Source organism: Bufo gargarizans, chromosome 1 (genome assembly GCF_014858855.1).
Source record: "Bufo gargarizans isolate SCDJY-AF-19 chromosome 1, ASM1485885v1, whole genome shotgun sequence".
NCBI classification, from domain to species: Eukaryota; Metazoa; Chordata; class Amphibia; order Anura; family Bufonidae; genus Bufo; species Bufo gargarizans.
Window position 1 is genome coordinate 274,223,587 of NC_058080.1, and position 24,175 is coordinate 274,247,761.

A 24,175-nucleotide genomic window follows, 5' to 3' on the forward strand; every position below is an offset into this window, starting at 1 on the left:
TCAATAGTGTGGTTATTTGTTGGCCATATCCCAGTCTAATTCTGTCAGTAAACGTATACCTGTCACCCAGCGCCTAAATACTAGGCCTCAAGTTTATATCCAGCTAAATCTGTCGTTACTGCTGTACTGTTGTGGCTGGGCAAGTTATTTAGTGTCCATCAAAGCACAGTTTTTGTTCTGGGTTGAAATACAATTTTTTGGCCATATACTACATCAGGGGCAAGCTGCGCCTGTCACCAAGTGCATTTAACCCTCAGTAGTGTGGTTGGTCAAGCTGTCACACCAAGTGCATTTAACCAGCAATAGTCTGTTTATTTTTTGGCCATATATGTAAGGTACCTGTAAAAGGTAGTGTCCGAAGTGGAAATAGTGTGCTTGAGATCCAGGCAAAGCGTCGTCAGGCGAATAGTTCAGAATCAAAATCCGGAGAAGAGTCAGGCTGGCTAAGGTCATTCACGATCTGGCGGCAAGGTACAAAATCAGCAGGCTGTAGAATAGTCGAGATATCAGGCAGGAGTTCAATACAAGGAAGATCACTGAAGTCAAAACACCCAGGGAAGAAATCCAAATAAACGGGCACTGAGTGATGACCTCACTTCCTATTTAAAGGCTGTCCAGATTGAGAATTGTCCACAGCTGGCAGCAGGTGGAGCTAGAGAGTATGATGTAGTGTTGAACACAGTAAGGACATTCCCAAAGTCTAGATCTCTTCTGTAGCACAACAGGTAAGGCTATGGTTTAAGAGACCAGGAAGATCCCGGTTCGAATACAACCCGGATCATGACAATATACTACATCAGGGGCAAGCTGCGCCTGTCACCAAGTGCATTTAACCCTCAGTAGTGTGGTTGGTCAAGCTGTCACACCAAGTGCATTTAACCAGCAATAGTCTGTTTATTTTTGGGCCATATACTACATCAGGGGCAAGCTGCGCCTGTCACCAAGTGCATTTAACCCTCAGTAGTGTGGTTGGTCAAGCTGTCACACCAAGTGCATTTAACCAGCAATAGTCTGTTTATTTTTTGGCCATATACTACATCAGGGGCAAGCTGAGCCTGTCACCAAGTGCATTTAACCCTCAGTAGTGTGATTGGTCAAGCTGTCACACCAAGTGCATTTAACCATCAATAGTGTGGTTATTTTTTGGCCATATCCCAGTCTAATTCTGCCAGTAAACGTATACCTGTCACCCAGCGCCTAAATACTAGGCCTCAAGTTTATATCCAGCTAAATCTGTCGTTACTGCTGTACTGTTGTGGCTGGGCAAGTTATTTAGTGTCCGTCAAAGCACAGTTTTTGTTCTGGGTTGAAATACAATTCCCAATTTAGCAATTTCCTAATTTAGTGGTTTCTGCTGTATCAGAGCTATTTGAAATCTATCCCTAAAAGGGTATATAATATTCAAGGTGCACATAGGGTCATTCAGAATAACTTCACACACACGCTACTGTGCATTTCCAAGTCTAATTCTGTCAGTAAATCTATACCTGTCACCCAGCGCCTAAATACTAGGCCTCAAATTTATATCCAGCTAAATCTGTCGTTACTGCTGTACTGTTGTGGCTGGGCAAGTTATTTAGTGTCCGTCAAAGCACAGTTTTTGTTCTGGGTTGAAATCCAATTCCCAATTTAGCAATTTCCTAATTTAGTGGTTTCTGCTGTATCAGGCCTACTTTAAATACATCCCTAAAAGGGTATATCAGAATCAAGGTGCTGATAGGATCATTCTGAATAACTTCACACACACGCTACTGTGCATTTCCAAGTCTAATTCTGTCAGTAAATCTATACCTGTCACCCAGCGCCTAAATACTAGGCCTCAAATTTATATCCCGCTAAATCTGTCATTACTGCTGTACTGTTGTGGCTGGGCAAGTTATTTAGTGTCCATCAAAGCACATTTTTTGTTCTGGGTTGAAATCCAATTCCCAATTTAGCAATTTCCTAATTTAGTGGTTTCTGCTGTATCAGAGCTATTTGAAATCTATCCCTAAAAGGGTATATAATATTCAAGGTGCACATAGGGTCATTCAGAATAACTTCACACACACGCTACTGTGCATTTCCAAGTCTAATTCTGTCAGTAAATCTATACCTGTCACCCAGCGCCTAAATACTAGGCCTCAAATTTATATCCCGCTAAATCTGTCGTAACTGCTGTACTGTTGTGGCTGGGCAAGTTATTTAGTGTCCGTCAAAGCACATTTTTTGTTCTGGGTTGAAATACAATTCCCAATTTAGCAATTTCCTAATTTAGTGGTTTCTGCTGTATTAGAGCTATTTGAAATCTATCCCTAAAAGGGTATATAATATTCAAGGTGCACATAGGGTCATTCAGAATAACTTCACACACACGCTACTGTGCATTTCCAAGTCTAATTCTGTCAGTAAATCTATACCTGTCACCCAGCGCCTAAATACTAGGCCTCAAATTTATATCCCGCTAAATCTGTCGTTACTGCTGTACTGTTCTGGCTGGGCAAGTTATTTAGTGTCCGTCAAAGCACATTTTTTGTTCTGGGTTGAAATACAATTCCCAATTTAGCAATTTCCTAATTTAGTGGTTTCTGCTGTATCAGAGCTATTTGAAATCTATCCCTAAAAGGGTATATAATATTCAAGGTGCACATAGGGTCATTCTGAATAACTTCACACACACGCTACTGTGCATTTCCAAGTCTAATTCTGCCAGTAAACCCATACCTGTCACCCAGCGCCTAAATACTAGGCCTCAAATTTATATTCAGCTGAATTTGAATACAATACATTGGGCCAAATAATATTTTTGTTGTTGTGGTGAACGATAACAATGAGGAAAACATCTAGTAAGGGACGCGGATGTTTGGGGGACAGGCCCCACACCGCACAGGAGTTGTGGCGGGGTATAGAACAACAGACCGACGAGTGGTTGCTGCCGGTGAGCCTCAAGCCCGGCCTGGTGGTGTGCGATAATGGGCGAAATCTCGTTGCAGCTCTGGGACTAGCCGGTTTGATGCACATCCCTTGCCTGGCGCATGTGCTGAATTTGGTGGTGCAGAAGTTCATTCACAACTACCCCGACATGTCAGAGCTGCTGCATAAAGTGCGGGCCGTCTGTTCGCGCTTCCGGCGTTCACATCCTGCCGCTGCTCGCCTGTCTGCGCTACAGCGTAACTTCGGCCTTCCCGCTCACCGCCTCATATGCGACGTGCCCACCAGGTGGAACTCCACCTTGACAATGGACAGACTGTGCGAGCAGCAGCAGGCCATAGTGGAGTTTCAGCTGCAGCACGCACGGGTCAGTCACACTACGGAACAGCACCACTTCACCACCAATGACTGGGCCTCCATGCGAGACCTGTGTGCCCTGTTGCGCTGTTTCGAGTACTCCACCAACATGGCCAGTGACGCCGTTATCAGCGTTACAATACCACTTTTATGTCTCCTTGAGAAAACACTTAGGGCGATGATGGAAGAGGAGGTGGCCCAGGAGGAGGAGGAGGAGGAGGAGGAAGAGGGGTCATTTTTAGCACTTTCAGGCCAGTCTCTTCGAAGTGACTCAGAGGGAGGTTTTTTGCAACAGCAGAGGCCAGGTACAAATGTGGCCAGCCAGGGCCCACTACTGAAGGACAAGGATGAGGTGGAGGAGGATGAGGATGAAGCATGGTCACAGCGGGGGTGCACCCAACGCAGCTCGGGCCCATCACTGGTGCGTGGCTGGGGGGAAAGGCAGGACGATGACGATACGCCTCCCACAGAGGACAGCTTGTCCTTACCCCTGGGCAGCCTGGCACACATGAGCGACTACATGCTGCAGTGCCTGCGCAACGACAGCAGAGTTGCCCACATTTTAACGTGTGCGGATTACTGGGTTGCCACCCTGCTGGATCCACGCTACAAAGACAATGTGCCCACCTTACTTCCTGCACTGGGGCGTGATAGGAAGATGCGCGAGTACAAGCGCACGTTGGTAGACGCGCTACTTAGAGCATTCCCAAATGTCACAGGGGAACAAGTGGAAGCCCAAGGCCAAGGCAGAGGAGGAGCAAGAGGTCGCCAAGGCAGCTGTGTCACGGCCAGCTCCTCTGAGGGCAGGGTTAGCATGGCAGAGATGTGGAAAAGTTTTGTCAACACGCCACAGCTAACTGCACCACCACCTGATACGCAACGTGTTAGCAGGAGGCAACATTTCACTAACATGGTGGAACAGTACGTGTGCACACCCCTCCACGTACTGACTGATGGTTCGGCCCCATTCAACTTCTGGGTCTCTAAATTGTCCACGTGGCCAGAGCTAGCCTTTTATGCCTTGGAGGTGCTGGCCTGCCCGGCGGCCAGCGTTTTGTCTGAACGTGTATTCAGCACGGCAGGGGGCGTCATTACAGACAAACGCAGCCGCCTGTCTACAGCCAATGTGGACAAGCTGACGTTCATAAAAATGAACCAGGCATGGATCCCACAGGACCTGTCCGTCCCTTGTCCAGATTAGACATTAACTACCTCCCCTTAACCATATATTATTGTACTCCAGGGCACTTCCTCATTTAATCCTATTTTTATTTTACCATTATATTGCGAGGCTACCCAAAGTTGAATGAACCTCTCCTCTGTCTGGGTGCCGGGGCCTAAATATATGCCAATGGACTGTTCCAATGTTGGGTGACGTGAAGCCTGATTCTCTGCTATGACATGCAGACTAATTCTCTGCTGACATGAAGCCAGATTCTCTGTTACGGGACCTCTCTCCTCTGCCTGGGTGCTGGGCCTAAATATCTGACAATGGACTGTTGCAGTGGTGGCTGACATGAAGCCTGATTTTCTGCTATGACATGCAGACTGATTCTCTACTGACATGAAGCCAGATCCTCTGTTACGGGACCTCTCTCCTCTGCCTGGGTGTTGGGCCTAAATATCTGACAATGGACTGTTGCAGTGGTGGCTGACGTGAAGCCTGATTCTCTGCTGACATGAAGCCAGATTGTCTGTTACGGGACCTCTCTCCTCTGCCTGGGTGCTGGGCCTAAATATCTGACAATGGACTGTTGCATTGGTGGCTGACGTGAAGCCTGATTCTCTGCTATGATATGAAGACTGATTCTCTGCTGACATGAAGCCAGATTGTCTGTTACGGGACCTCTCTCCTCTGCCTGGGTGCTGGGCCTAAATTTATGAAAATGGACTGTTGCATTGGTGGCTGACGTGAAGCCTGATTCTCTGCTATGATATGAAGACTGATTCTCTGCTGACATGAAGCTAGATTGTCTGTTACGGGACCTCTCTCCTCTGCCTGGGTGCTGGGCCTAAATTTATGAAAATGGACTGTTACAGTGGTGGGTGACGTGAAGCCTGATTCTCTGCTATGACATGAAGACTGATTCTCTGCTGACATGAAGCCAGATTGTCTGTTACGGGACCTCTCTCCTCTGCCTGGGTGCTTGGCCTAAATTTATGAAAATGGACTGTTGCAGTGGTGGCTGACGTGAAGCCTGATTCTCTGCTATGACATGCAGACTGATTCTCTGCTGACATCAAGACAGATTCTCTGTTACGGGACCTCTCTCCTCTGCCTGGGTGCCGGGGCCTAAATATCTGAGAATGGACTGTTCCAGTGGTGGGTGACGTGAAGCCAGATTCTCTGCTATGGGACCTCTCTCCAATTGATTTTGGTTAATTTTTTTTTTTTTTATTTTAATTTTAATTCATTTCCCTATCCACATTTGTTTGCAGGGGATTTACCTACATGTTGCTGCCTTTTGAAGCCCTCTAGCCCTTTCCTGGGCTGTTTTACAGCCTTTTTAGTGCCGAAAAGTTCGGGTCCCCATTGACTTCAATGGGGTTCGGGTTCGGGACGAAGTTCGGATCGGGTTCGGATCCCGAACCCGAACATTTTCGGGAAGTTCGGCCGAACTTCTCGAACCCGAACATCCAGGTGTCCGCTCAACTCTACTCTAAAGGTCCAAAGAATCTCGGAGCAAACCTAAAACTGGGGACTCTTAAGTGCATGTTTTTGGAGGAAAGCCATACCTTTTCCCCAGAGGAGAACTGAGGTGGTTTCCTTGTGATAACCGGAAGAGAGGTCCAGATCTATTTCTAGAACACGACAGAGGGCTCTCTAGAGCTTGGACGTAAACTGAACTCCTCGATCGGAAACAATATGTCCAGGCAAGCCATGTAAATGAAATATATGTTTTATGAACAGTTTGGTGAATTCCGAAGCCGAGGGTAATCCAGTCAACGGAACGAAGTGCACCATCTTGGAGAAGCGATCCACAACAACCCAAATCACGGTACATTCAGCTGGAAAAGGCAGATCAGTAATAAAGTCCATAGCATTAGGAACGGGTAGAGGTAGCAACAGGCCTGGAAACTTTATTTTGAGCACAGACGGTGCAGGCCGAAACAAAGTCACGTACGTCTTTGGATAATGTGGGCCACCAGTAGTGGCGAGACACTAGTTCAGTGGTCTTGCGGATCCTGGTATGACCGGCTAGTTTGGAGTTGTGTCCCGATGACAGGATGCTTTTCCTTTTGGCAGAGGGTACGAATGTTCTCCCGGGAGGAATGTCTCTTACCAGGATAGGAGCCACCGTGATGAAGCGAGCAGTATCTATCATGTATTGAGGCTTCTCCTGCTGGACAGAAAAATCAAAAGATCGGGACAGAGTATCTGCCTTGATGTTTTTCTCAGCCGGGCAGAAGTGTAACTCAAAGTTAAAACGGGAGAAGAAAAGTGCCCACCTGGCTTGGCGAGGGTTCAGATGCTGAGCTGTCTGCAGGTATGTGAGATTTTTGTGGTCGGTGAAAAATATTACCGGATGCTGGGCTCCTTCGAATAGATAACACCACTCCTCCAAGGCAAGTTTTATGGCCAGGAGCTCTCTGTACCCAATACAGTAGTTCCTCTCAAACATCTTGCCCATGGAATTCTTTTGCAGTAAGACCGCACCAGCTCCTATGGAAGAGGCGTCCACTTCCACTAAAAAGAATTGGTGGAAGACATCGGGATGTCACAGAATAGGTGCAGATGCAAAGGAGCTCTTTAATTGGATGAAAGCGGCATCTGCCTCAGGAGGCCAGTCTTTGGCATTCACCCCTTTTCGAGTAAGGTCGGATATCAGAGATGTTAGGGAGGAAAAGTTCAGAATAAACTGCCGATAAAAATTGGCTAATCCCAGGAAGCACTGTATAGCGCGCAGCCCCTGTGGACGAGGCCAGTACTTTACCGCATTCAGTTTTTCAGAATCCATCTGTAATCCAGCATCCGAGATGATGTATCCGAGAAATGGTACTGTCATTTTCTCGAAGGTGCATTTCTCGAGTTTGGCATAGAGTCTATTCTCCCTCAGGCGCTGTAAGACGAGTCGTACATGCCTTCGATGAGTGTTCAAGTCTGGAGAGAAGACCATCCAGATACACAATCACGCAGGTATAGAGCAGGTCCCGAAAGACATAATTAATTAGCTCTTGGAATACCGCAGGAGTATTGCATAGACCGAAGGGCATGACGAGGTACTCGTAGTGTCCATCGCGAGTGTTGAAAGCGGTCTTCCGCTCATCACCTTTTCGAATGCGGACCAGATTATATGCACCGCGCAGGTCAAGTTTGGTGAAGACTCTAGCCCCCCGGATCCTGTCAAAAAGTTCAGAGATCAACGTTTATTAACTGTGATCTTATTCAGACCTCGATAATCGATACAGGGCCGCAAGGACCCATCTTTCTTCTGTACAAAGAAAAAACCGTCCCCAGCTGGTGAAGTGGACTTACGAAATAAACCCCCTCTCAAGATTCTCCTTGATGTAGTCAGTCATTGCCTGAGTCTCTGGGAGTGAGAGTGGGTAGACTCGACCACGAGGAGGGGTAGCACCGGGCAGAAGATCGATCGGACAGTCATATGGACAACGAGGAGGCAGAATTTCAGCATTCTTTTTACTAAAGATGTCCGCGTAGCCGGCATATTGCTGCGGTAGTACAGGCAGGTCTACTGGTAAGCGTAGGCGGGGAGGCCGGTCGGACCTCCACTAAGCATGTGGAGTGATAAGATGATCCCCATTGCAGAATCTGACCGGAGTGCCAGTCCACAATTGGTGAATGAAGACATAGCCAGGGTAGCCCAAGAATAATGGGATTCACAGAGACTGGCAGGACATAGGAAGAGATCACCTCTGAGTGCAGAACCCCAATTTGTAGTTTGAGGGGCACAGTAACAGTGAGTACTGGTTTAGAAAGCGGTAGTCCATTTACTGAAAATCACTGACAAAGGTCTCTGCAGCCGCATGGTGGGAAGCCGATACTGATGCTATTGGAAGGACTGGCCTCTGAAATGAAGGAGCCAGACGAGATGGTCTTCTGGTGCATGCGACCTGCTTAGAACATTCCCTGAAATGCACATCAATCCATGTAGCCAATGTAATCAGGTCGTTCAGAGACGACGGGCAGTCGCACCCAGCCAATTCGTCCTTAATATGGACACCAGAACACCGCCAGTTGAGCCTCATCATTCCACGCAAGTTCGTCCGCTAGCGTACGGAACTGGATGGTGTACTGACCCACAGTCGCAAAACCTTGACATAGATGTAGCAGAGCTGAGGCAGCCTAGGACGTACGAGCCGACTCCTCAAAGACCATCCGGAAGGTAGTCAGGAAAGACTGCAGATTAGTAGCCTCTGGACCTCTATGTTCCCAAAGAGGATTTGCCCAGGCGAGAGCAGGGATATTACGAATGCAACCTTGGACTGCTCCATAGGGAACCTCTCCCCATTTAACTCGAAGTGGATCAGGCAATGGTTAAGGAATCCCCGACACGTTTTAGGATTACCACCATAGCGGGTTGGCAGCGGGAGTTGCACTCCGGCGAAAGTCTGTTCCGGAATCACTGGTGGCAACGTAGCAGGCAGAGGAGTGACTGGAGTGCTTGCCGTGCCCGAATGAGAGACAGAATCCAAGCCAACAGCAACATTTTGCATAAACTGCATCAATATGTCTTGTCGTTCACTCTAGTATTTAAATTCCTGTAAGAGATCATGAACAGTGGTCTTGGGATGACCAGAGGGGTCCATGGCCTCAGATTACTGTCGCAGGCAGTGGATGTGAACCCATTGTGCTACGGGCTGGCTGTGCCTGGTTTTAGAGCCTCTGATGGTGAGGATAGACTTTGCCGTTAGGTTAGCTGCCAGGTACCACTCCAGGGTAGTCCCACCCTCAGTAGCAGCTGGTCCAGGCGAACCAGGAGGTACCTGCAAAGGTACCGACAGTACATGCGTGGTTAGACAGTACAAATTTGAAAACAACTACGATACGTCGTTATATATTTCAGCGCTGCAGTCCAAACTGTGACGTGGGTAAGTCTCACACTTTAAAGAGGACCGTTCACTAGAATAAAAAATCTAAACTAAGCATACAGACATGGAGAGCGGCGCCCAGGGATCTCCCTGCACTTACTATTATCCCTGGGCGCCACTCCGTTCTCCTGGTATAGGCTCCGGTATCTTCAAATGTTCGGCTCAACTGGGTGGAGCCTGTCGGCGTCTCCTTCTCCCAGGCTGTAGCGCTGGCCAATCGCAGTGCTCAGCTCATAGCCTGAGAGTTTTTTTTTCTCTCAGGCTATGAACTGAACGCTGCGATTGGCCAGTGCTACAGCCTGGGAGAAGGAGACGCCGGCAGGCTCCACCCAGTTGAGCCGAACATATAAAGATACCAAAGCCTATACCGGGAGAACGGAGCGGCGCCCAGGGATAATAGTAAGTGCAGGGAGATCCCTGGGCGCCGCTCTCCATGTCTGTATGCTTAGTTTAGATTGTATTCTAGTGAAAGGTCCTCTTTAAAAGCAATAAAGTCAAACAGACCGTGCTGCTGTACACCAATATGAATCTCCTCGTCAATCATAACAGGCTATTTTTCATCTGAGATTGAAAACACCATCTAGCTCCCCAGGAAAGTGTCTGTCCTCTTCCAGACTCTCCTATAGGGATCAAGGATTCGCCACAATTGTGAAGTATTGCCAGACTCTGTGAATATAAAAAGGCTTTATTCTACTTACAAACACATCCTTGTTAAAAGCACATCAAAGTCTTAAAACCGCATGCACATCAATGCCCTGAGACAGAGGAGGAGGTATTAAGGGTGGGCCAGAGGGCTGAAAGAGGTGTGTTTTTCTGGGCACATCGCCGAGGGGCCTGGGCACTTGCGGCAGTAAAGCCACTTCTGGGCACTTGCAGAAGCTCATTTGCATACATTTAAAAAGTGTCTTTTTTATGATCTCGACGAGGGACACAGAAAAGAAAGGTACCATTGCAATGAGGGTCAAAGAGTCTATAACTTGATCTGAGTGGTCTAAAAAACTCAGATTAGGTGACAGACTCCCTTGCTGGTGTTTTTTTTTTTTTTTGTTTAGATGACAGGTTCCCTTTAACATGGACATGTGAATAAGGCCTTACTGGTATAAATTTACACTACACAGTGTAAAGATGCGCCAGATTTATCACTCAGCATTACCCACTCGCTGTCTAACATAAGTTTTACACTGTCAGTATACGTAAATGTGCCCCAAAGTGTTTTGTTCTATGGCATTTTGTGCATTGCATTTGTGAATTTTTAGCATTTATGATGTCCCCCCCCCCCCCAAAAAAAGCAGCAAGAATGGTGTTTTCCATGCGGATTTTTATTCAGCAAGCGTAATACAATACCAGGAAAGTGAATGAGATTTGCCAAATCTCATGTACAATACAGACCAAAAGTTTGGACACACCTTCTCATTCAAAGAGTTTTCTTTATTTTCATGACTATGAAAATTGTAGATTCACACTGAAGGCATCAAAACTATAAATTAACACATATGGAATTATATACATAACAAAAATGTGTCAAACAACTGAAAATATGTCATATTCTAGGTTCTTCAAAGTAGCCACCTTTTGCTTTGATTACTGCTTTGCACACTCTTGGCATTCTCTTGTTGAGCTTCAAGAGGTAGTCACCTGAAATGGTTTTCACTAAACAGGTGTGCCCTGTCAGGTTTAATAAGTGGGATTTCTTGCCTTATAAATGGGGTTGGGACCATCAGTTGCGTTGTGGAGAAGACAGGTGGATACACAGCTGATAGTCCTACTAAATAGACTGTTAGAATTTGTATTATGGCAAGAAAAAAGCAGCTAAGTAAAGAAAAACGAGTGGCTATCATTACTTTAAGAAATGAAGGTCAGTCAGTCCGAAAAATTGGGAAAACTTTGAAAGTGTCCCCAAGTGCAGTCACAAAAACCATCAAGCGCTACAAAGAAACTGGCTCACATGTGGACCGGCCCAGGAAAGGAAGACCAAGAGTCACCTCTGCTGCAGAGGATAAGTTCAGCCGAGTCACCGGCCTCAGAAATCGCAGGTTAACAGCAGCTCAGATTAGAGACCAGGTCAATGCCACACAGAGTTCTAGCAGCAGACACATCTCTAGAACAACTGTTAAGAGGAGACTGTGTGAATCAGGCCTTCATGGTAGAATATCTGCTAGGAAACCACTGCTAATGACAGGCAACAAGCAGAAGAGACTTGTTTGGGCTAAAGAACACAAGGAATGAGTCCAAATTTGAGATCTTTGGTTCCAATCACTGTGTCTTTGTGCGACACAGAAAAGGTGAACGAATGGACTCTACATGCCTTGTTCCCACCGTGAAGCACGGAGGAGGAGTTGTGATGGTGTGGGGGTGCTTTGCTGGTGACACTGTTGGGGATTCATTTAAAATTGAAGGCATACTGAACCAGCATGGCTACCACAGCATCTTGCAGCGGCATGCTATTCCATCTGGTTTGCATTTAGTTGGACCATTATTTATTTTTCAACAGGACAATGACCCCAAACACACCTCCAGGCTGTGTAAGGGCTATTTGACCATGAAGGAGAGTGATGGGGTGCTGCGCCAGATGACCTGGCCTCCACAGTCACCGGACCTGAACCCAATCGAGATGGTTTGGAGTGAGCTGGACCGCAGAGTGAAGGCAAAAGGGCCAACAAGTGCTAAGCATCTCTGGGAACTCCTTCAAGACTGTTGGAAGACCATTTCAGGTGACTACCTCTTGAAGCTCATCAAGAGAATGCCAAGAGTGTGCAAAGCAGTAATCAAAGCAAAAGGTGGCTACTTTGAAGAACCTAGAATATGACATATTTTCAGTTGTTTCACACTTTTTTGTTATGTATATAATTCCACATGTGCTAATTCATAGTTTTGATGCCTTCAGTGTGAATCTACAATTTTCATAGTCATGAAAATAAAGAAAACTCTTTGAATGAGAAGGTGTGTCCGAACTTTTGGTCTGTACTGTATGTACACATTGAGTATTTTTCTATGCGCGGAAATTGACCTGCCAGGCGGATTTTAGGATCCATAACATGTCAACAGTTTGCGTAATTCTGCACTGTAGGGTACATTCACATCACTGTATGTACTTTACAGTCCGCAAAATATAGATGATATGCATGTTGCATTTTTTTTTTGCAGATCCATATGCTTCAGTCACTCCGTGAACCGCATTTTGCAGTCAAGTATAGGACATGCTCTATCTTTTTGCAGAATTGACATATGGATGCGAAAAGCACACGGATGATCCGTATTTCATCTGCGTTTGCATAGTTCCCAACTGTCCCGAATTGGCAGGGCCTGTCCATGATTTTAATTTCCAGCTCATAATTGGATGTTTCTAGGAAGAGTGTGGGCATTCCCAGGGGAGGGGTTTTGGATCCCCTTATTTTACCAACCTAAATGTTGGCAAATATGTGTTTTGTGGATCGCAAAGTACATACCGTGTGTGAATATACCCTTATGTATAGTGATTTCCCCCATAGACTTTAATGGGGTCGATAACATAAACAGAAATTCTGCACAAAAAAAGGGGTAAAAACTGCAATAAATGTGCATTTTTTTAGGGCCCCTGATGAAGTGGAGGCGAAACCCGGGTTGGGCGTTTGACAAGAGAACGTGCACATTTTAAATGAATGTTATTTTATGGATCTTGTGAGTACAATTAATTACTAGATTTATACTCAGCCGTACTTCACTATGTCGGGCCGTCTCTTCTTTTATTCTTAGGAGACTAGAGCATTGATTTATGTGAGAACCGAAGCTTTATACCTGAGGACCTTTATCTGAAGGACACTCTGAATGTGAACTCTACCTAAGCTTGAGCTGCGCGGTCTTCTTTCTTCTATACTCATTTTTAGGACCCATTCACACAACAGATTTTGATGCTGCCGGCGGCAGAAACCTTTAGATGCTACAGTCTAGTTTGTGGCTTAGGCCGAGTTCATACCATTTATTGAATCAGTTGCTTCCATAAGTTGGGTCCATTCACACGTCCGTAAGTGTTTTACGGACCGCACATGGCTGGCTGGTCCTATGATAGAAATGCCTATTGTCCATGATTGCAGACAATAGGACATGCTCTATATTTTTTGCTGGGCCACAGAACAGAACGAGTCCACATCCGTTCTGCAAAATTGCAGAACGGATGTGAATGCAGAAATACGGATGTGTGAATAGACCCTTATTGTGAGTCAAAGCCAGTAGTGAAGCCTCCACAGAGATAAGGTATAATGCCCCGTTCAGCGTTTTTGACCTGCACTTAGTTTTGGCTCGCACACCGTATGTATTTCGCGGTTGGGTGGGGGGGAGAGCGGACATGCGGAAATATAGACATGGAATGCACACAGTCATTTCCGTTTTTTTAAAAAGCCCCGTTGAAATGAATGGTTCCGCATACAGACCTGTAAAAAACTAAATGGAAGAAAAATATGTTTGTGTACAATACCCCTAAGAAATAACTGGTGTGAACACTGAATGTGTGACCCACTCAAGCGGCAGGGGTCCACACCAAGAAGGGTCGGCATGCCTCTTCTTGTCATGGTGGCAGCTTTTAACCGGGTTGCCCCCTACTGAAAACCAATGAGAGCCATACACCAAGCAGCTGAGTTTTGGCGCGGTGTCCACCCGTGTAGACGGGACCTTATTGCGTTTTTCATGCTTATTTACTGCATATAAATCCCCACCGTCTACAGGTCGCCTGGACTGGCTGCTCCTAGAAATAACCTTCGGTAATAAACCCCCACTGATCTCCACACACGGACACATCCTATCACTAGGGCGCCCGCCTCACATGACTGCTGCTCAGTGTGTGCGCTCTCCCCGCGGGAAAAGGCGGGACGACGTGCTCGCTGCCACTAAAGGGTTACAGCTTGAGGGAGGAGCGGCCGCTGAGGAAGAGTCCTGGCTCTGCTTCCTCCTCTGCCTGACTTAGCTGTGAGGGAGTTCCGGGCTACTAGTGGGCTGAGGGTGGCAACCAGGAGACTGGACGTGGTCACCGGAGCCATTGTCAAGCCTCATGTCTTGGGGTCAGGCGACACTATATAATGTGAAAGCCCTCATAAGCGCATAGGTCTGACTGAGGGGACAACTCTTTTCCCTGAAGGCTTTCTACACAAGTGACATTACTGTGAGGAAACATGGAAAAGCAGCAGCGTAGTAATGGTGGCCCCCAAGGCAAGGGTCTGCGGGACCTGGAGATCATCCCTCTACACCTGGACCAGAAGGGATGTCAGGAGCCTGAAGAGTCCCCTCCAGCATCTCCATTGCCACCACCCATATTCCTTTATCCAGGAGCCAGGAAGCAAAAGCAGGAAGTGAGGTCTTCTCCTGGAAACAGTCAAGGAGCAGGGGTCAGGGAGGAGTACTCTGGCACTTCTCCATCATCCTCATCCCAGCAGGGGTACCCTGAGCCAATGTCACCTGGTTCTGGGGGGCTTTCTCCAACGTCTTCTCTTCAGCTCATGATGCTGATGATGAACTACAGGGGAGCCAGCAGTGGAAGCAATGGCGGTGGGGACAAAGTCCAAAAAAGTGAGTAAAGTTGGTGTCGGGGAGGGTTGAGCAGGCATATAACTTGTAGGTAAAGATCTAAATAGTAGTGCATCCTTACTGACTCCCCATTAAAGGGATTGTGACACCGAGGGGTTTGGGTTTGGCTTAAAGGGTTTCTACCACCAGAATTTCACCTACTTAGCTGTCTGACACTAGCGATCTGCTAATGCCTGCTGTACCTAATCTTGTTCATGTATTACCATTGTCTGGAGCGGTTAAGCTTAAAAACGTAGTTTTATTGATATGCAAATGAGCCTCTAGGTGCTATGTGGGCGTCTTTTCAGCACCTAGAGGCTCCGTCTACTCACCATGTCTGCCGCCCATCTCGTCCCTCCAGCCCGCCCCTCTCCTCTAGATTGACAGCCTACTTCTCCCCATCTCGGCCAAATTCTCGCGCCTGCGCCGCGTGATTCTGTATTCGGCGCAGGTGCAGTGACTGTCGGACCGCTCCCTGCGCCGGCATCTTCACTGCGCCGATTACTAGCAGATCGCTAGTGTCAGACAGCTAAGTAGGTGAAATTCTGGTGGTAGAAACCCTTTAAGGTCCTTTTACACAGACCAATAATTAGAAAATAATATTTTCAGGGGTATTTGTAGATACGCTCCTTACCAATAACTGGTCCATGTAAAGGTGCCGGTGATCAAGCGCCCATTCGTCGGGTGCTCGTGTATTTCATCTGGCACCTAAAATCCTTGTCCCCGTGCAGCAGGTTGTGCTGTGTGAACAGGGATCTGCTGCTTATTTTCTATGGGCATGAGCTCGTCCCCATACAGCGGAGGTGATTGCTCACACAAGTGAGTTCAATGTGAGGAACTTGCAGGTGTCAGTGTGAGTTCTCCTCTGGCAGGATCGCACATAATTTTGATTTATAAGGCTTTGTGTCCCTGAGAGTCCTGAAATCGACAGAATTACACTGACCTAATGCAATATGACATAATATATATTGACGTATGACATAGTACAATAGATTCCTGGACTCTCAGGGTTACACATCATTATATATCGGTATGATGTTGTGCGATCCTGTCAGAGGTCAGGACGGGACCTCTCACTGACAAACTGCAAGCTCCTCGCTCGTGTGTGTGGTCTCAGTCAAATCTGCTGTAGATTTTTCAGAGAATCTGTGGCAGAAATACGAAGCAAAAACTTTGATTTATGCTTGCAGATAAAGCTACGTCTAAATCTGTGTTCGAGCTTTCCAGCACTCTATTCCAGCAGAGGAACAGAATACCTGAATTGCTGTATGCATTATAGCCTGACCCGGCCGGGTGCCTGTTCACTTGACCCGGCCGGGTGCCTGTTCACCATCATGGGATCCGTACGGTTTCTGGAACAGGTGTCCGGCCTTGCCGGATAGGCAATGCCAGTATTCTGTTCGTCTGCTGGAACGGCTCTGTCAGCTTAAAAGTTTTTTCGGGGATTTTGATGTTGAGAATCATCTATATTTGATCAGTGTCTGCCTCCTGGGAATACCACTGATCAGCTGTATGAAGAGGCCACAGAGTTCCGTGAGGGCTTAGGGCTCTTCCTGGGCCATGTGACATCACTGTCATCGGTCTCGTGGTGTAGGCCCAGTCTGCCCCATGCAAGTGAATTGGGCTGAGCTGCAATACCAAGCAGAGGTGCTATCCAATGGCCGGCACCGTATTTGTCAGGAGTGGGACCCCCGCTGATATTATATTGATGACCTGTCCTGAGGGTAGTCTGTCAATATGAAAGTCTCAAGGAACCCCTTTAAGATGCTATCTTGTGTAAGATCCTTACTACTGCTATGGTGCAGTTTGCCTACTAGCAGCACTTACAGAATAAACTGAACACATACTTATGAGTCCGGTGTGTGCATGATGGTGCCCCCCGCCTGTCAGGGTAGTGTTTGGTGGGCTGCTGGGTACAGGTGCAGTCAACGCCTCTGGGCCACTAGAAGTATAGACCTGTGGCTGAAATAGGCCACCCTTACATGGGACAGGAGAATACCACGTTAAAGAACATGACTGTATTACTGGCAGAATGTCTGTGCAAAATCCAGGCCCAAATCCACGAGTTTGTGAACATGGCCTAGAGATGCCATAAGAAATGAAAATCAGTGGGTGCCCATCACAAGCACCAAGGCGCTCCCTGTGTGTAAATATGAACACATAGGCACTAAGGGAGTGGGCACACAGGTTTGGAAGTGAGGGGATCATAAAAGGAGAGCTGTATAAAGGACAGAAAACACTTCTCCACTTTTCTGAATTCACTGCTTTGACTTTCAAAACTGCATTAAACCTGACTGTGTGGCCGCACCCTAAGGTGCTGTGGATATGATGTATCGCTGTCTTGATCTGTCATGGCACACATACATGTCTTTTGATATGATATGACATTTTAGGATTGCCCCCAAAAATGACCAAAACAATCCAACATGGACACTCAACTTTTCTGAATACCTGCTTTTGGTCTGTGCCTTTCAGGCTGCCCTGCCTCATGAGGAGGCAGTGACAGGCAGCAGAAATGCTCTAAATGTCCTGTGTGGGGTTAGCTAATCTGCAGTATTCACATCTCCATGTGAGTGAGGTGTGGTGGAAGTCCGCCTCCTGCCGATGGGGTCACGTCCACCCCACTGGTCGGTTATCACTGCAGACCTTCACCGTGTGCCTGAGATTGTGGGAACTCTCATTCTCTTTGCTGTTCTCATCTGCAATTCCATAGCTCAAAATCTCCAGCGTAAAGCCCTGTGTGAACACACCCTAAATCCTGATTAAGGATTCCTTCGAGGGCCGATTTGTATGCAGAACCCTGATAAAAAAAAAAAAAAAACACACCCAGATCCACACTCTTTATTGCATTTTTGAGCAGGTTTTCTGCTTTAAAGGGGTTGTCCAAGTGTTTAGAATGGATGACCTATCCTCAGGATAAGGCCTCTTTCACACTACAGTTTTTTGCGTTCCGTATACGGTCCGTTTTTTGCGTTCCGTATACGGTCCGTATACGGAACCATTCATTTCAATGGTTCCGCAAAAAAACTGAATGTGTTCCGTATGCATTCCGTTTCCGTATTTCCGTTTTTCCGTTCCGTTGAAAAGATAGAACATGTCCTATATTTGGCCGCAAATCACAGTCCGTGGCTCCATTCAAGTCAATGGGTCCGCAAAAAAAACGGAACACATACGGAAATGCATCCGTATGTCTTCCGTATCCGTTCCGTTTTTTGCGGAACCATCTATTGAAAATGTTATGCCCAGCCCAATTTTTAATATGAAATTACTGTATACTGTATTTGCCATACGGAAAAACGGAACGGAACAACGGAACGGAAACGGAACCACAACGGAAGCAAAAAACGGAACAACGGATCCGTGAAAAACGGAACGCAAAACACTGAATTCAACATACTGTAGTGTGAAAGAGGCCTAAGAGGCAGAAATACTAGTGAACATGACATTCGCCCTCCACTGGCACCACCTATGTTGTCTGGAGTGCAGGTGTCACTACTTTCTTGCCTATCCTCAGGATATGCATCACTATCAGATTGTGGGGGTCCAACTCTCGGCACCCCTGCCGATCAGCTGTTGGAAAAGCCCATGGCGCTCTAGTGAGCGCTGCAGCCTCTTCGTAAGCCAGTGATGTCACCGTACGTCAATCACATGACCTAGGCGCAGCTCAGTCCCATTCAAGTCAGCCGGTATACAATGCAATGGCGCTTTGGTGCAAGGAGGGTGCGGTGCTCACAACAGTGCTGCATCCTCCTTAAACAGCTGATCGGTGGGTGTACCTGAAGTCGGACCACCATTATCAGATACTGATGCCCTATCTTGAGCATAGCTAGCTCATCAGTATTAAACATTCATAAAACCCCATTGAAATACATTAGCCATGGAGCCACAAAAATAATTGACATGCTGTGGATTCTAAAAGCCCAAAGGGTCCGTCTCCTGGTAACCCTGCCAGTCAGCCCCAATGGATGATGAACATATGATGTCACGTACATCGGTCACATGGCCTGGATGCAGCTGTCCTATCCTCCTGTCAGTACTTGTCACCTGACTATTGATGGTGACAACTTCAGATTTCATAGGTTAAAAGGAAACAAGCGGATGGCATTTGCTCACTTGCAGTTATAAAATGGTTATTTTTAAAGAGCATATGTCAGCAAGATCAACCCTGTTAAACCAGGAATACTGTCTGGTAGGGTTGATTTTGCTGATCAAAATGACCCTTGGCAGGTGAAAATCAGTTGTGCTGTTTCAGAGAGAAAAAATACTTTTATTTATGCAGATCAAGGCTTCAGTGCACCAAGGAGTGCTCCCTAACCCTTTGGTGCACCTCGGCTCCTCCTTCTAGTGTTGGCCACTTCCTTTGACTGACCGGGCTAGGCATCATCATTGTTCTTTTGCCTGGCCATGCACAGTATATGCTTCTAGTTTCTACAGTTGGCGCATTCGCAGTAAATCTCCTTCAGCTTGAGGACTGCACATGTGCTGATAACACCACCCTCCACCTAGAAGGAGTCCATAGTGTCTTTCCTGTGATGTCAGTGATGGTTACACAGTAGTCATTTCAGTGGTGGAGCAAACTGAAGGAGATGTACCGCGCATGCACCAATTGTGGAATCTACAGCACAGAGTCAGAGTTACAGGGCCAGGCAATGATGTTGTCTGGCACCGTCTGTCGAGAAGAGGGGGATGTGGCCAACACTGGAAAGTAGAGAAGCTGAGATGGACTAAGAATGGGCTAGATGGGTATCCTTCTAATCAGCAGGATCAATCCTGCCAGGCAGTATGCCTTATTTAATAGGGTTAATCCTGCTGACAGATGCTTTCATTTGTGTCAACCTCTTTTATCTTCTAAAATCTCTTGACAGACACTTCTATTACAGCTTGCATCTTATGGAAGATAATAGAAGTAGATGAAATCCTACTTTTTTCCTGACGTTAGTAGGGTTGTTTTCATACAGACCCATAGCCGGCTGACATGTAGATGTTTTAAAGCCAACCTGTCATCTCAAAATGGCTTGGCATCAGGTGGCATCTCCTTAGGGTACAGTCACACGGTCAGGTTTCTTGATGCAGTTTTGGAAGCCAAAGTTAGAGGTGAATAAAAAAAAAAAAATAGGAGAAGCCATATCTGTCCTTTTATACTTTCCCCACTTTTATGATCTGCTGCAGATTTTGGCTTCCAAAACTGCATCAAGAAACTTGATTGTGTGGCTGTACCCTAATAATACAATAAATATGGTGGAGTTTTTAAAAAATTTCTCATTGACCAAGCAATAGGAACCTGCAGTTCTATGCGGCCCCCACACATCAGGACACAAGCATGCTCACCTGTCTCCAAACTGTTCAAAAAGACAACCAAATCTCTGGAAGCTCCATAAACCACAAGAATTTGGGTCCCCTGATCCCATTGGCGATGTGATGGATAGATGGCCACGCACACATTCTGCTCTCCGTTGTAGTTTATAGTAGTTATGAAGCAATCAGTTGTTTCTGGCATCTCCCAATAAGGGCTTGTTCACACCACCGTGTGAAGCCCGTGTTGTGGACCGCAAATTGCGGGTCCGCAATCCGTCCACTCCGCAAAAAGAGAGCAATTCCGTAGTGCTTCCGTGGGGTTCTGTTCCGCACCATTCCGCATCTCCGGATTTGCAGACCCATTTAAGTGAATGGCTCCGCATCCGTTATGCGGAATGCACATGGAACGGTGCCCTTGTAGTGCGGATCCGCATATGCGGTCCGTGTGAATGAGCGCTAAGTTGGAATCCCAAAAGTGGAGCCCCCACTCACGAGACCTTTATAGTATAACTGGTCAATGGGTCAGGAATAGCTCAAATGTTAATACCTTTTTAAGCTTTAATGTGGCCATTAGGGTTGGTACAACACAACAATTGTGTATCCCTGATATAGCACAGACCACCAACTCTGTCATCATCAGTAGCATCCTGGGCCCTGGCATGTGTCTAGCGTTCGCATAATATTAATTTCTTAAATTATCCATGCACCCTTACGTTGAAGACGAGTCCAAAGCAAGTGCTGAGGTTTTACATGTCCGTGTATTTATAAGCCATGCTACCAAGCAGGGGTCATACAACTTTTTTTCTGGAAGAGTAAAAATACTCCTTATACCATTTTTTTTAGCCGAGGAGGAGTACGAAATTTTCTGTAATTCATATACAGTATATATAATACGTAGGCCTAAATAATTTTCAGATGATGCTATTTCTGCAAGGAAACCATTACCAGTCTCCTCTATAATGTATTCCATGCAGAAATAGCTAATATTTACTATTTAAAATTTCTCTCTCAGAAGAGTAAATTCCTACCTTTCTTGAAGCACCAAATCTGTCACGCAGGGATTGGAGCGGTAGATTGTACAAAACTCAATGCAATAAGAATTGAACAGGGATGTCTGGTCGTTGTGGCAGGGAGCAGTGGGTGGGGTCTGGGGCGAATGCACAGGAGGCAGTTATAGGACAGTGTTATACACAATATATTGTACAGTATAGTGTACTTGACATCTCTGTACTTCATATCTATGAGCCCTGTGGCTTTCACTATAAGGTCTCAAGCACACGACTGTATCCGTTTTGCGGTACACAAATCACGGATGCGGTCCGTGTGCAATCCGCATTTTCTTGCAGATCCATTGACTTCAGTGGGTCCGCCAGAACAGGACATGCTCTACCTTTTGCAGCATGGAGATGTGGATGTCCATATTTTGTGGATCAGCGATTTGCAGACCTCAAAATGGATACGGTCGTGTACATGAGTCCTAATGGGGGCAAAATGGCTGTCCCTATATCTGGGACAATCTATTGCCTATTTGCCAACCCTCCTTGGTTTTTATGGAGTCTCCCTAAGGGTCCATTCACACGTCCGTTGTTTCTTTCCTGATCTGTTCTGTTTTTTGCGGAACAGATCTGGACCAGATCTGGACCCATTCATTTTCGATGGGTCCTGAAAAAAAATCTGACATTGTGCTGTCCGATTTTTTTCAGGACCCATTGGAAATGAATGGGTCCAGATCTGTTCCGCAAAAAATGGAACAGATCAGGAAAGAAACAACGGACGTGTGAATGGACCCTTAAAATGTAAGCCCTCTTAGATCCCAGCAGGACATATATAACATAACCAAAATTTTTGAAAAATTAGGAAATTTCTAAGTTTCAGTTTCTCTACTTCTGTAATACATAGTAATACCCCCAAAAATTGTGATGACTTTACATTCCCCATATGTCTACTTCATGTTTGTAGCATTTTGGGAATGATATTTTATTTTTTGGAGATGTTACAAGGCTTAGAAGTTTAGAAGCAAATTTTGAAATTTTTCAGAAATCTTCAAAATCCCCTTTTTATGGACCAGTTCAGGTTTGAAGTCATATTGTGAGGCTTAGATAATAGAAACATCCCAAAAATAGAAACTACACCCCTCAAGGTATTCAAAACTGTTTTTTCAAACTTTATTAACCCTTTAGGTCTTCCACAAGAGTTAATGGCAGATTGAGAAACAATTTCGAAATTTCTATTTTTTTTTGAAAATTTTCCAATATAATACATTTTTTCCAGGAGTAAAACAAGGGTTAACTGCCAAACAAAACTCAAAATGGGTTGCCCTGATTCTGTAGTTTGCAAAAAACACCCCATATGTGGCCGTAAACTACTGTTTGGGCAAACGGGAGCACATAGAAGGAGGGGAACACCATATGGGTTTTGGAAGGCAGATTTTACAGGACTGGTTTTGTTTATACCATGCCCCATTTCAAGCCCCCTGATGCACCCCTAGAGTAGAAACTCCATAAAAGTGACCCCATCTAGGAAACTACGGGATAAGATGGTTGTTGTTTTGGGACTATGGGTAAATATGATTTTTGGTTGCTCTATATTACTCTTTTTTTTTTTTTTTAGGCAATGTAACAAAAACATTAAATTCTAAAATTGTTTCTACATTCGCTATTTAGTTTTGTGGAACACCTAAAGGGTTAACATAGTTTGTAAAGTAACTTTTGAATACCTTGAGGGGTGTAGTTTCTTAGATGGGGTCACTTTTTTGGAGTTTCTAGTCTACATCAGGGGGGGCTTCTAATGGGACATGGTGTAAAAAAAAAAAAACTGTCCATCAAAATCTGCCTTCCAGAAACCATATGGAGTTCCCTTCGTTCTATGCCCTGCCTGCCGTGTGGCTATATAGCCATTTACGACCACATATGGGGTGTTTCTGCAAACTACAGAATCGGGGCCATAAATATTGCGTTTTGTTTGGCTGTTAACCCTTGCTTTATTACCGGCAAAAAGGATTCAAATGGAAATTTTGCCCAAAAATGGGTGTTTTGGCACCGTTTTTATTTTACATTTTTAACACCGTTCATCCGAGGCGTTTGGTCAAAAGTTATTTTTATAGCGATGACTTTTACGCACGCGACGATGCCCAATATGTATGGCTCTCAGACTTTGGAGACACTAAGCAGGCATCCTAAAAACTGCGGCCCTCCAGATGTTGTAAAACTACAATTCCCACCATGCCCTGCTGATGGCTGTAGGTTGTCTGGGCATGCTGGGAGTTATAGTTTTACAACATCTGGAGGGCCACAGTTTGAGGATGCCTGCTCTAAAACTAATATTTTTTTGGGGAAACAAAATTGTTTCCGTGTCTCCAAAGTCTGAGAGCCATAGTTTTTTATGTTCTCTAGTGGACTGTTGGGGATTATAAAAATGTAGTACTCCATGGAAGTGTGATACTCCCCGAAGCAATCGATAACGCAGCGGCCCAGATGATCGTGGCAGGTGTCACACTGAGTGGTGGTGTCCTTCCGTATCCTCCTCCTTGTGACACACTCTGCATCTTTTTTGGGTTCGTCCCTTCTTTCCAGTATGGGGGACCACACCTGGAAAGTGTTGGCCAGAGACGATCCGGGCGCCTCCAGTTCCCAAGGTACTCCGGCCTGCTCTTTCCGGTCCAAAAAGATCAGGTCTTTGAGGACTGCCTCATAGAACTGGAGGAATTTCCCTGTGCTGCCAGCGCTTCGGGATAGTACAAAAGAGTTGTACATAGGAACCTCCACCAAGTAGACCGCAACTTTTTTGTACCATGCCCGGGTTTTGTGCATGGCATTATATGGCTTGAGGACTTGATCAGAGAGATCAACTCCTCCCATATACCGATTGTAGTCGACATTACAATCGGGCTTGAGGACCGTTGCCGTGGTACCTCGCACAGGGACAGGGGTGGTGCTGTTACTGTGGATTGTGGACAGGATAAGGACATCCCTCTTGTCCTTATACCTGACCAGCAACAGGTTTCCACTGGTAAGGGACTCACCCCTGGGGA

General features: G+C 46.1%; 2 protein-coding genes across 9 annotated transcripts in view; one reads left to right on the forward strand and one right to left on the reverse strand.

Moving 5' to 3' along the window:
• Nucleotides 1-6,986: 6,986 nt before the first annotated feature.
• On the reverse strand, nucleotides 6,987-7,385 carry LOC122926380 (uncharacterized mitochondrial protein AtMg00860-like). The gene has a single exon (XM_044277758.1). It carries the CDS (start codon nucleotides 7,383-7,385, stop codon nucleotides 6,987-6,989), a length of 399 nt encoding a protein of 132 aa, XP_044133693.1.
• A 6,830-nt stretch (nucleotides 7,386-14,215) lies between these two features.
• Nucleotides 14,216-24,175, forward strand: part of RUFY3 (RUN and FYVE domain containing 3) — a 130,816-nt gene continuing 120,856 nt past the window's right edge. For all 8 annotated transcript variants that reach the window (XM_044303392.1, XM_044303377.1, XM_044303401.1 and 5 more), the window contains exon 1: nucleotides 14,216-14,853. In XM_044303392.1, the coding sequence (XP_044159327.1) occupies nucleotides 14,460-14,853 (394 nt within the window). In that variant the 5' untranslated portion in view covers nucleotides 14,216-14,459. The remainder of the gene's footprint in view (nucleotides 14,854-24,175) is intronic.

Coding starts and splice junctions, on each gene's coding strand:
- LOC122926380 (XM_044277758.1), bottom strand. CDS start 7,385: ATGGTCTTCTCTCCAGACTTGAACACTCATCGAAGGCATGTACGACTC.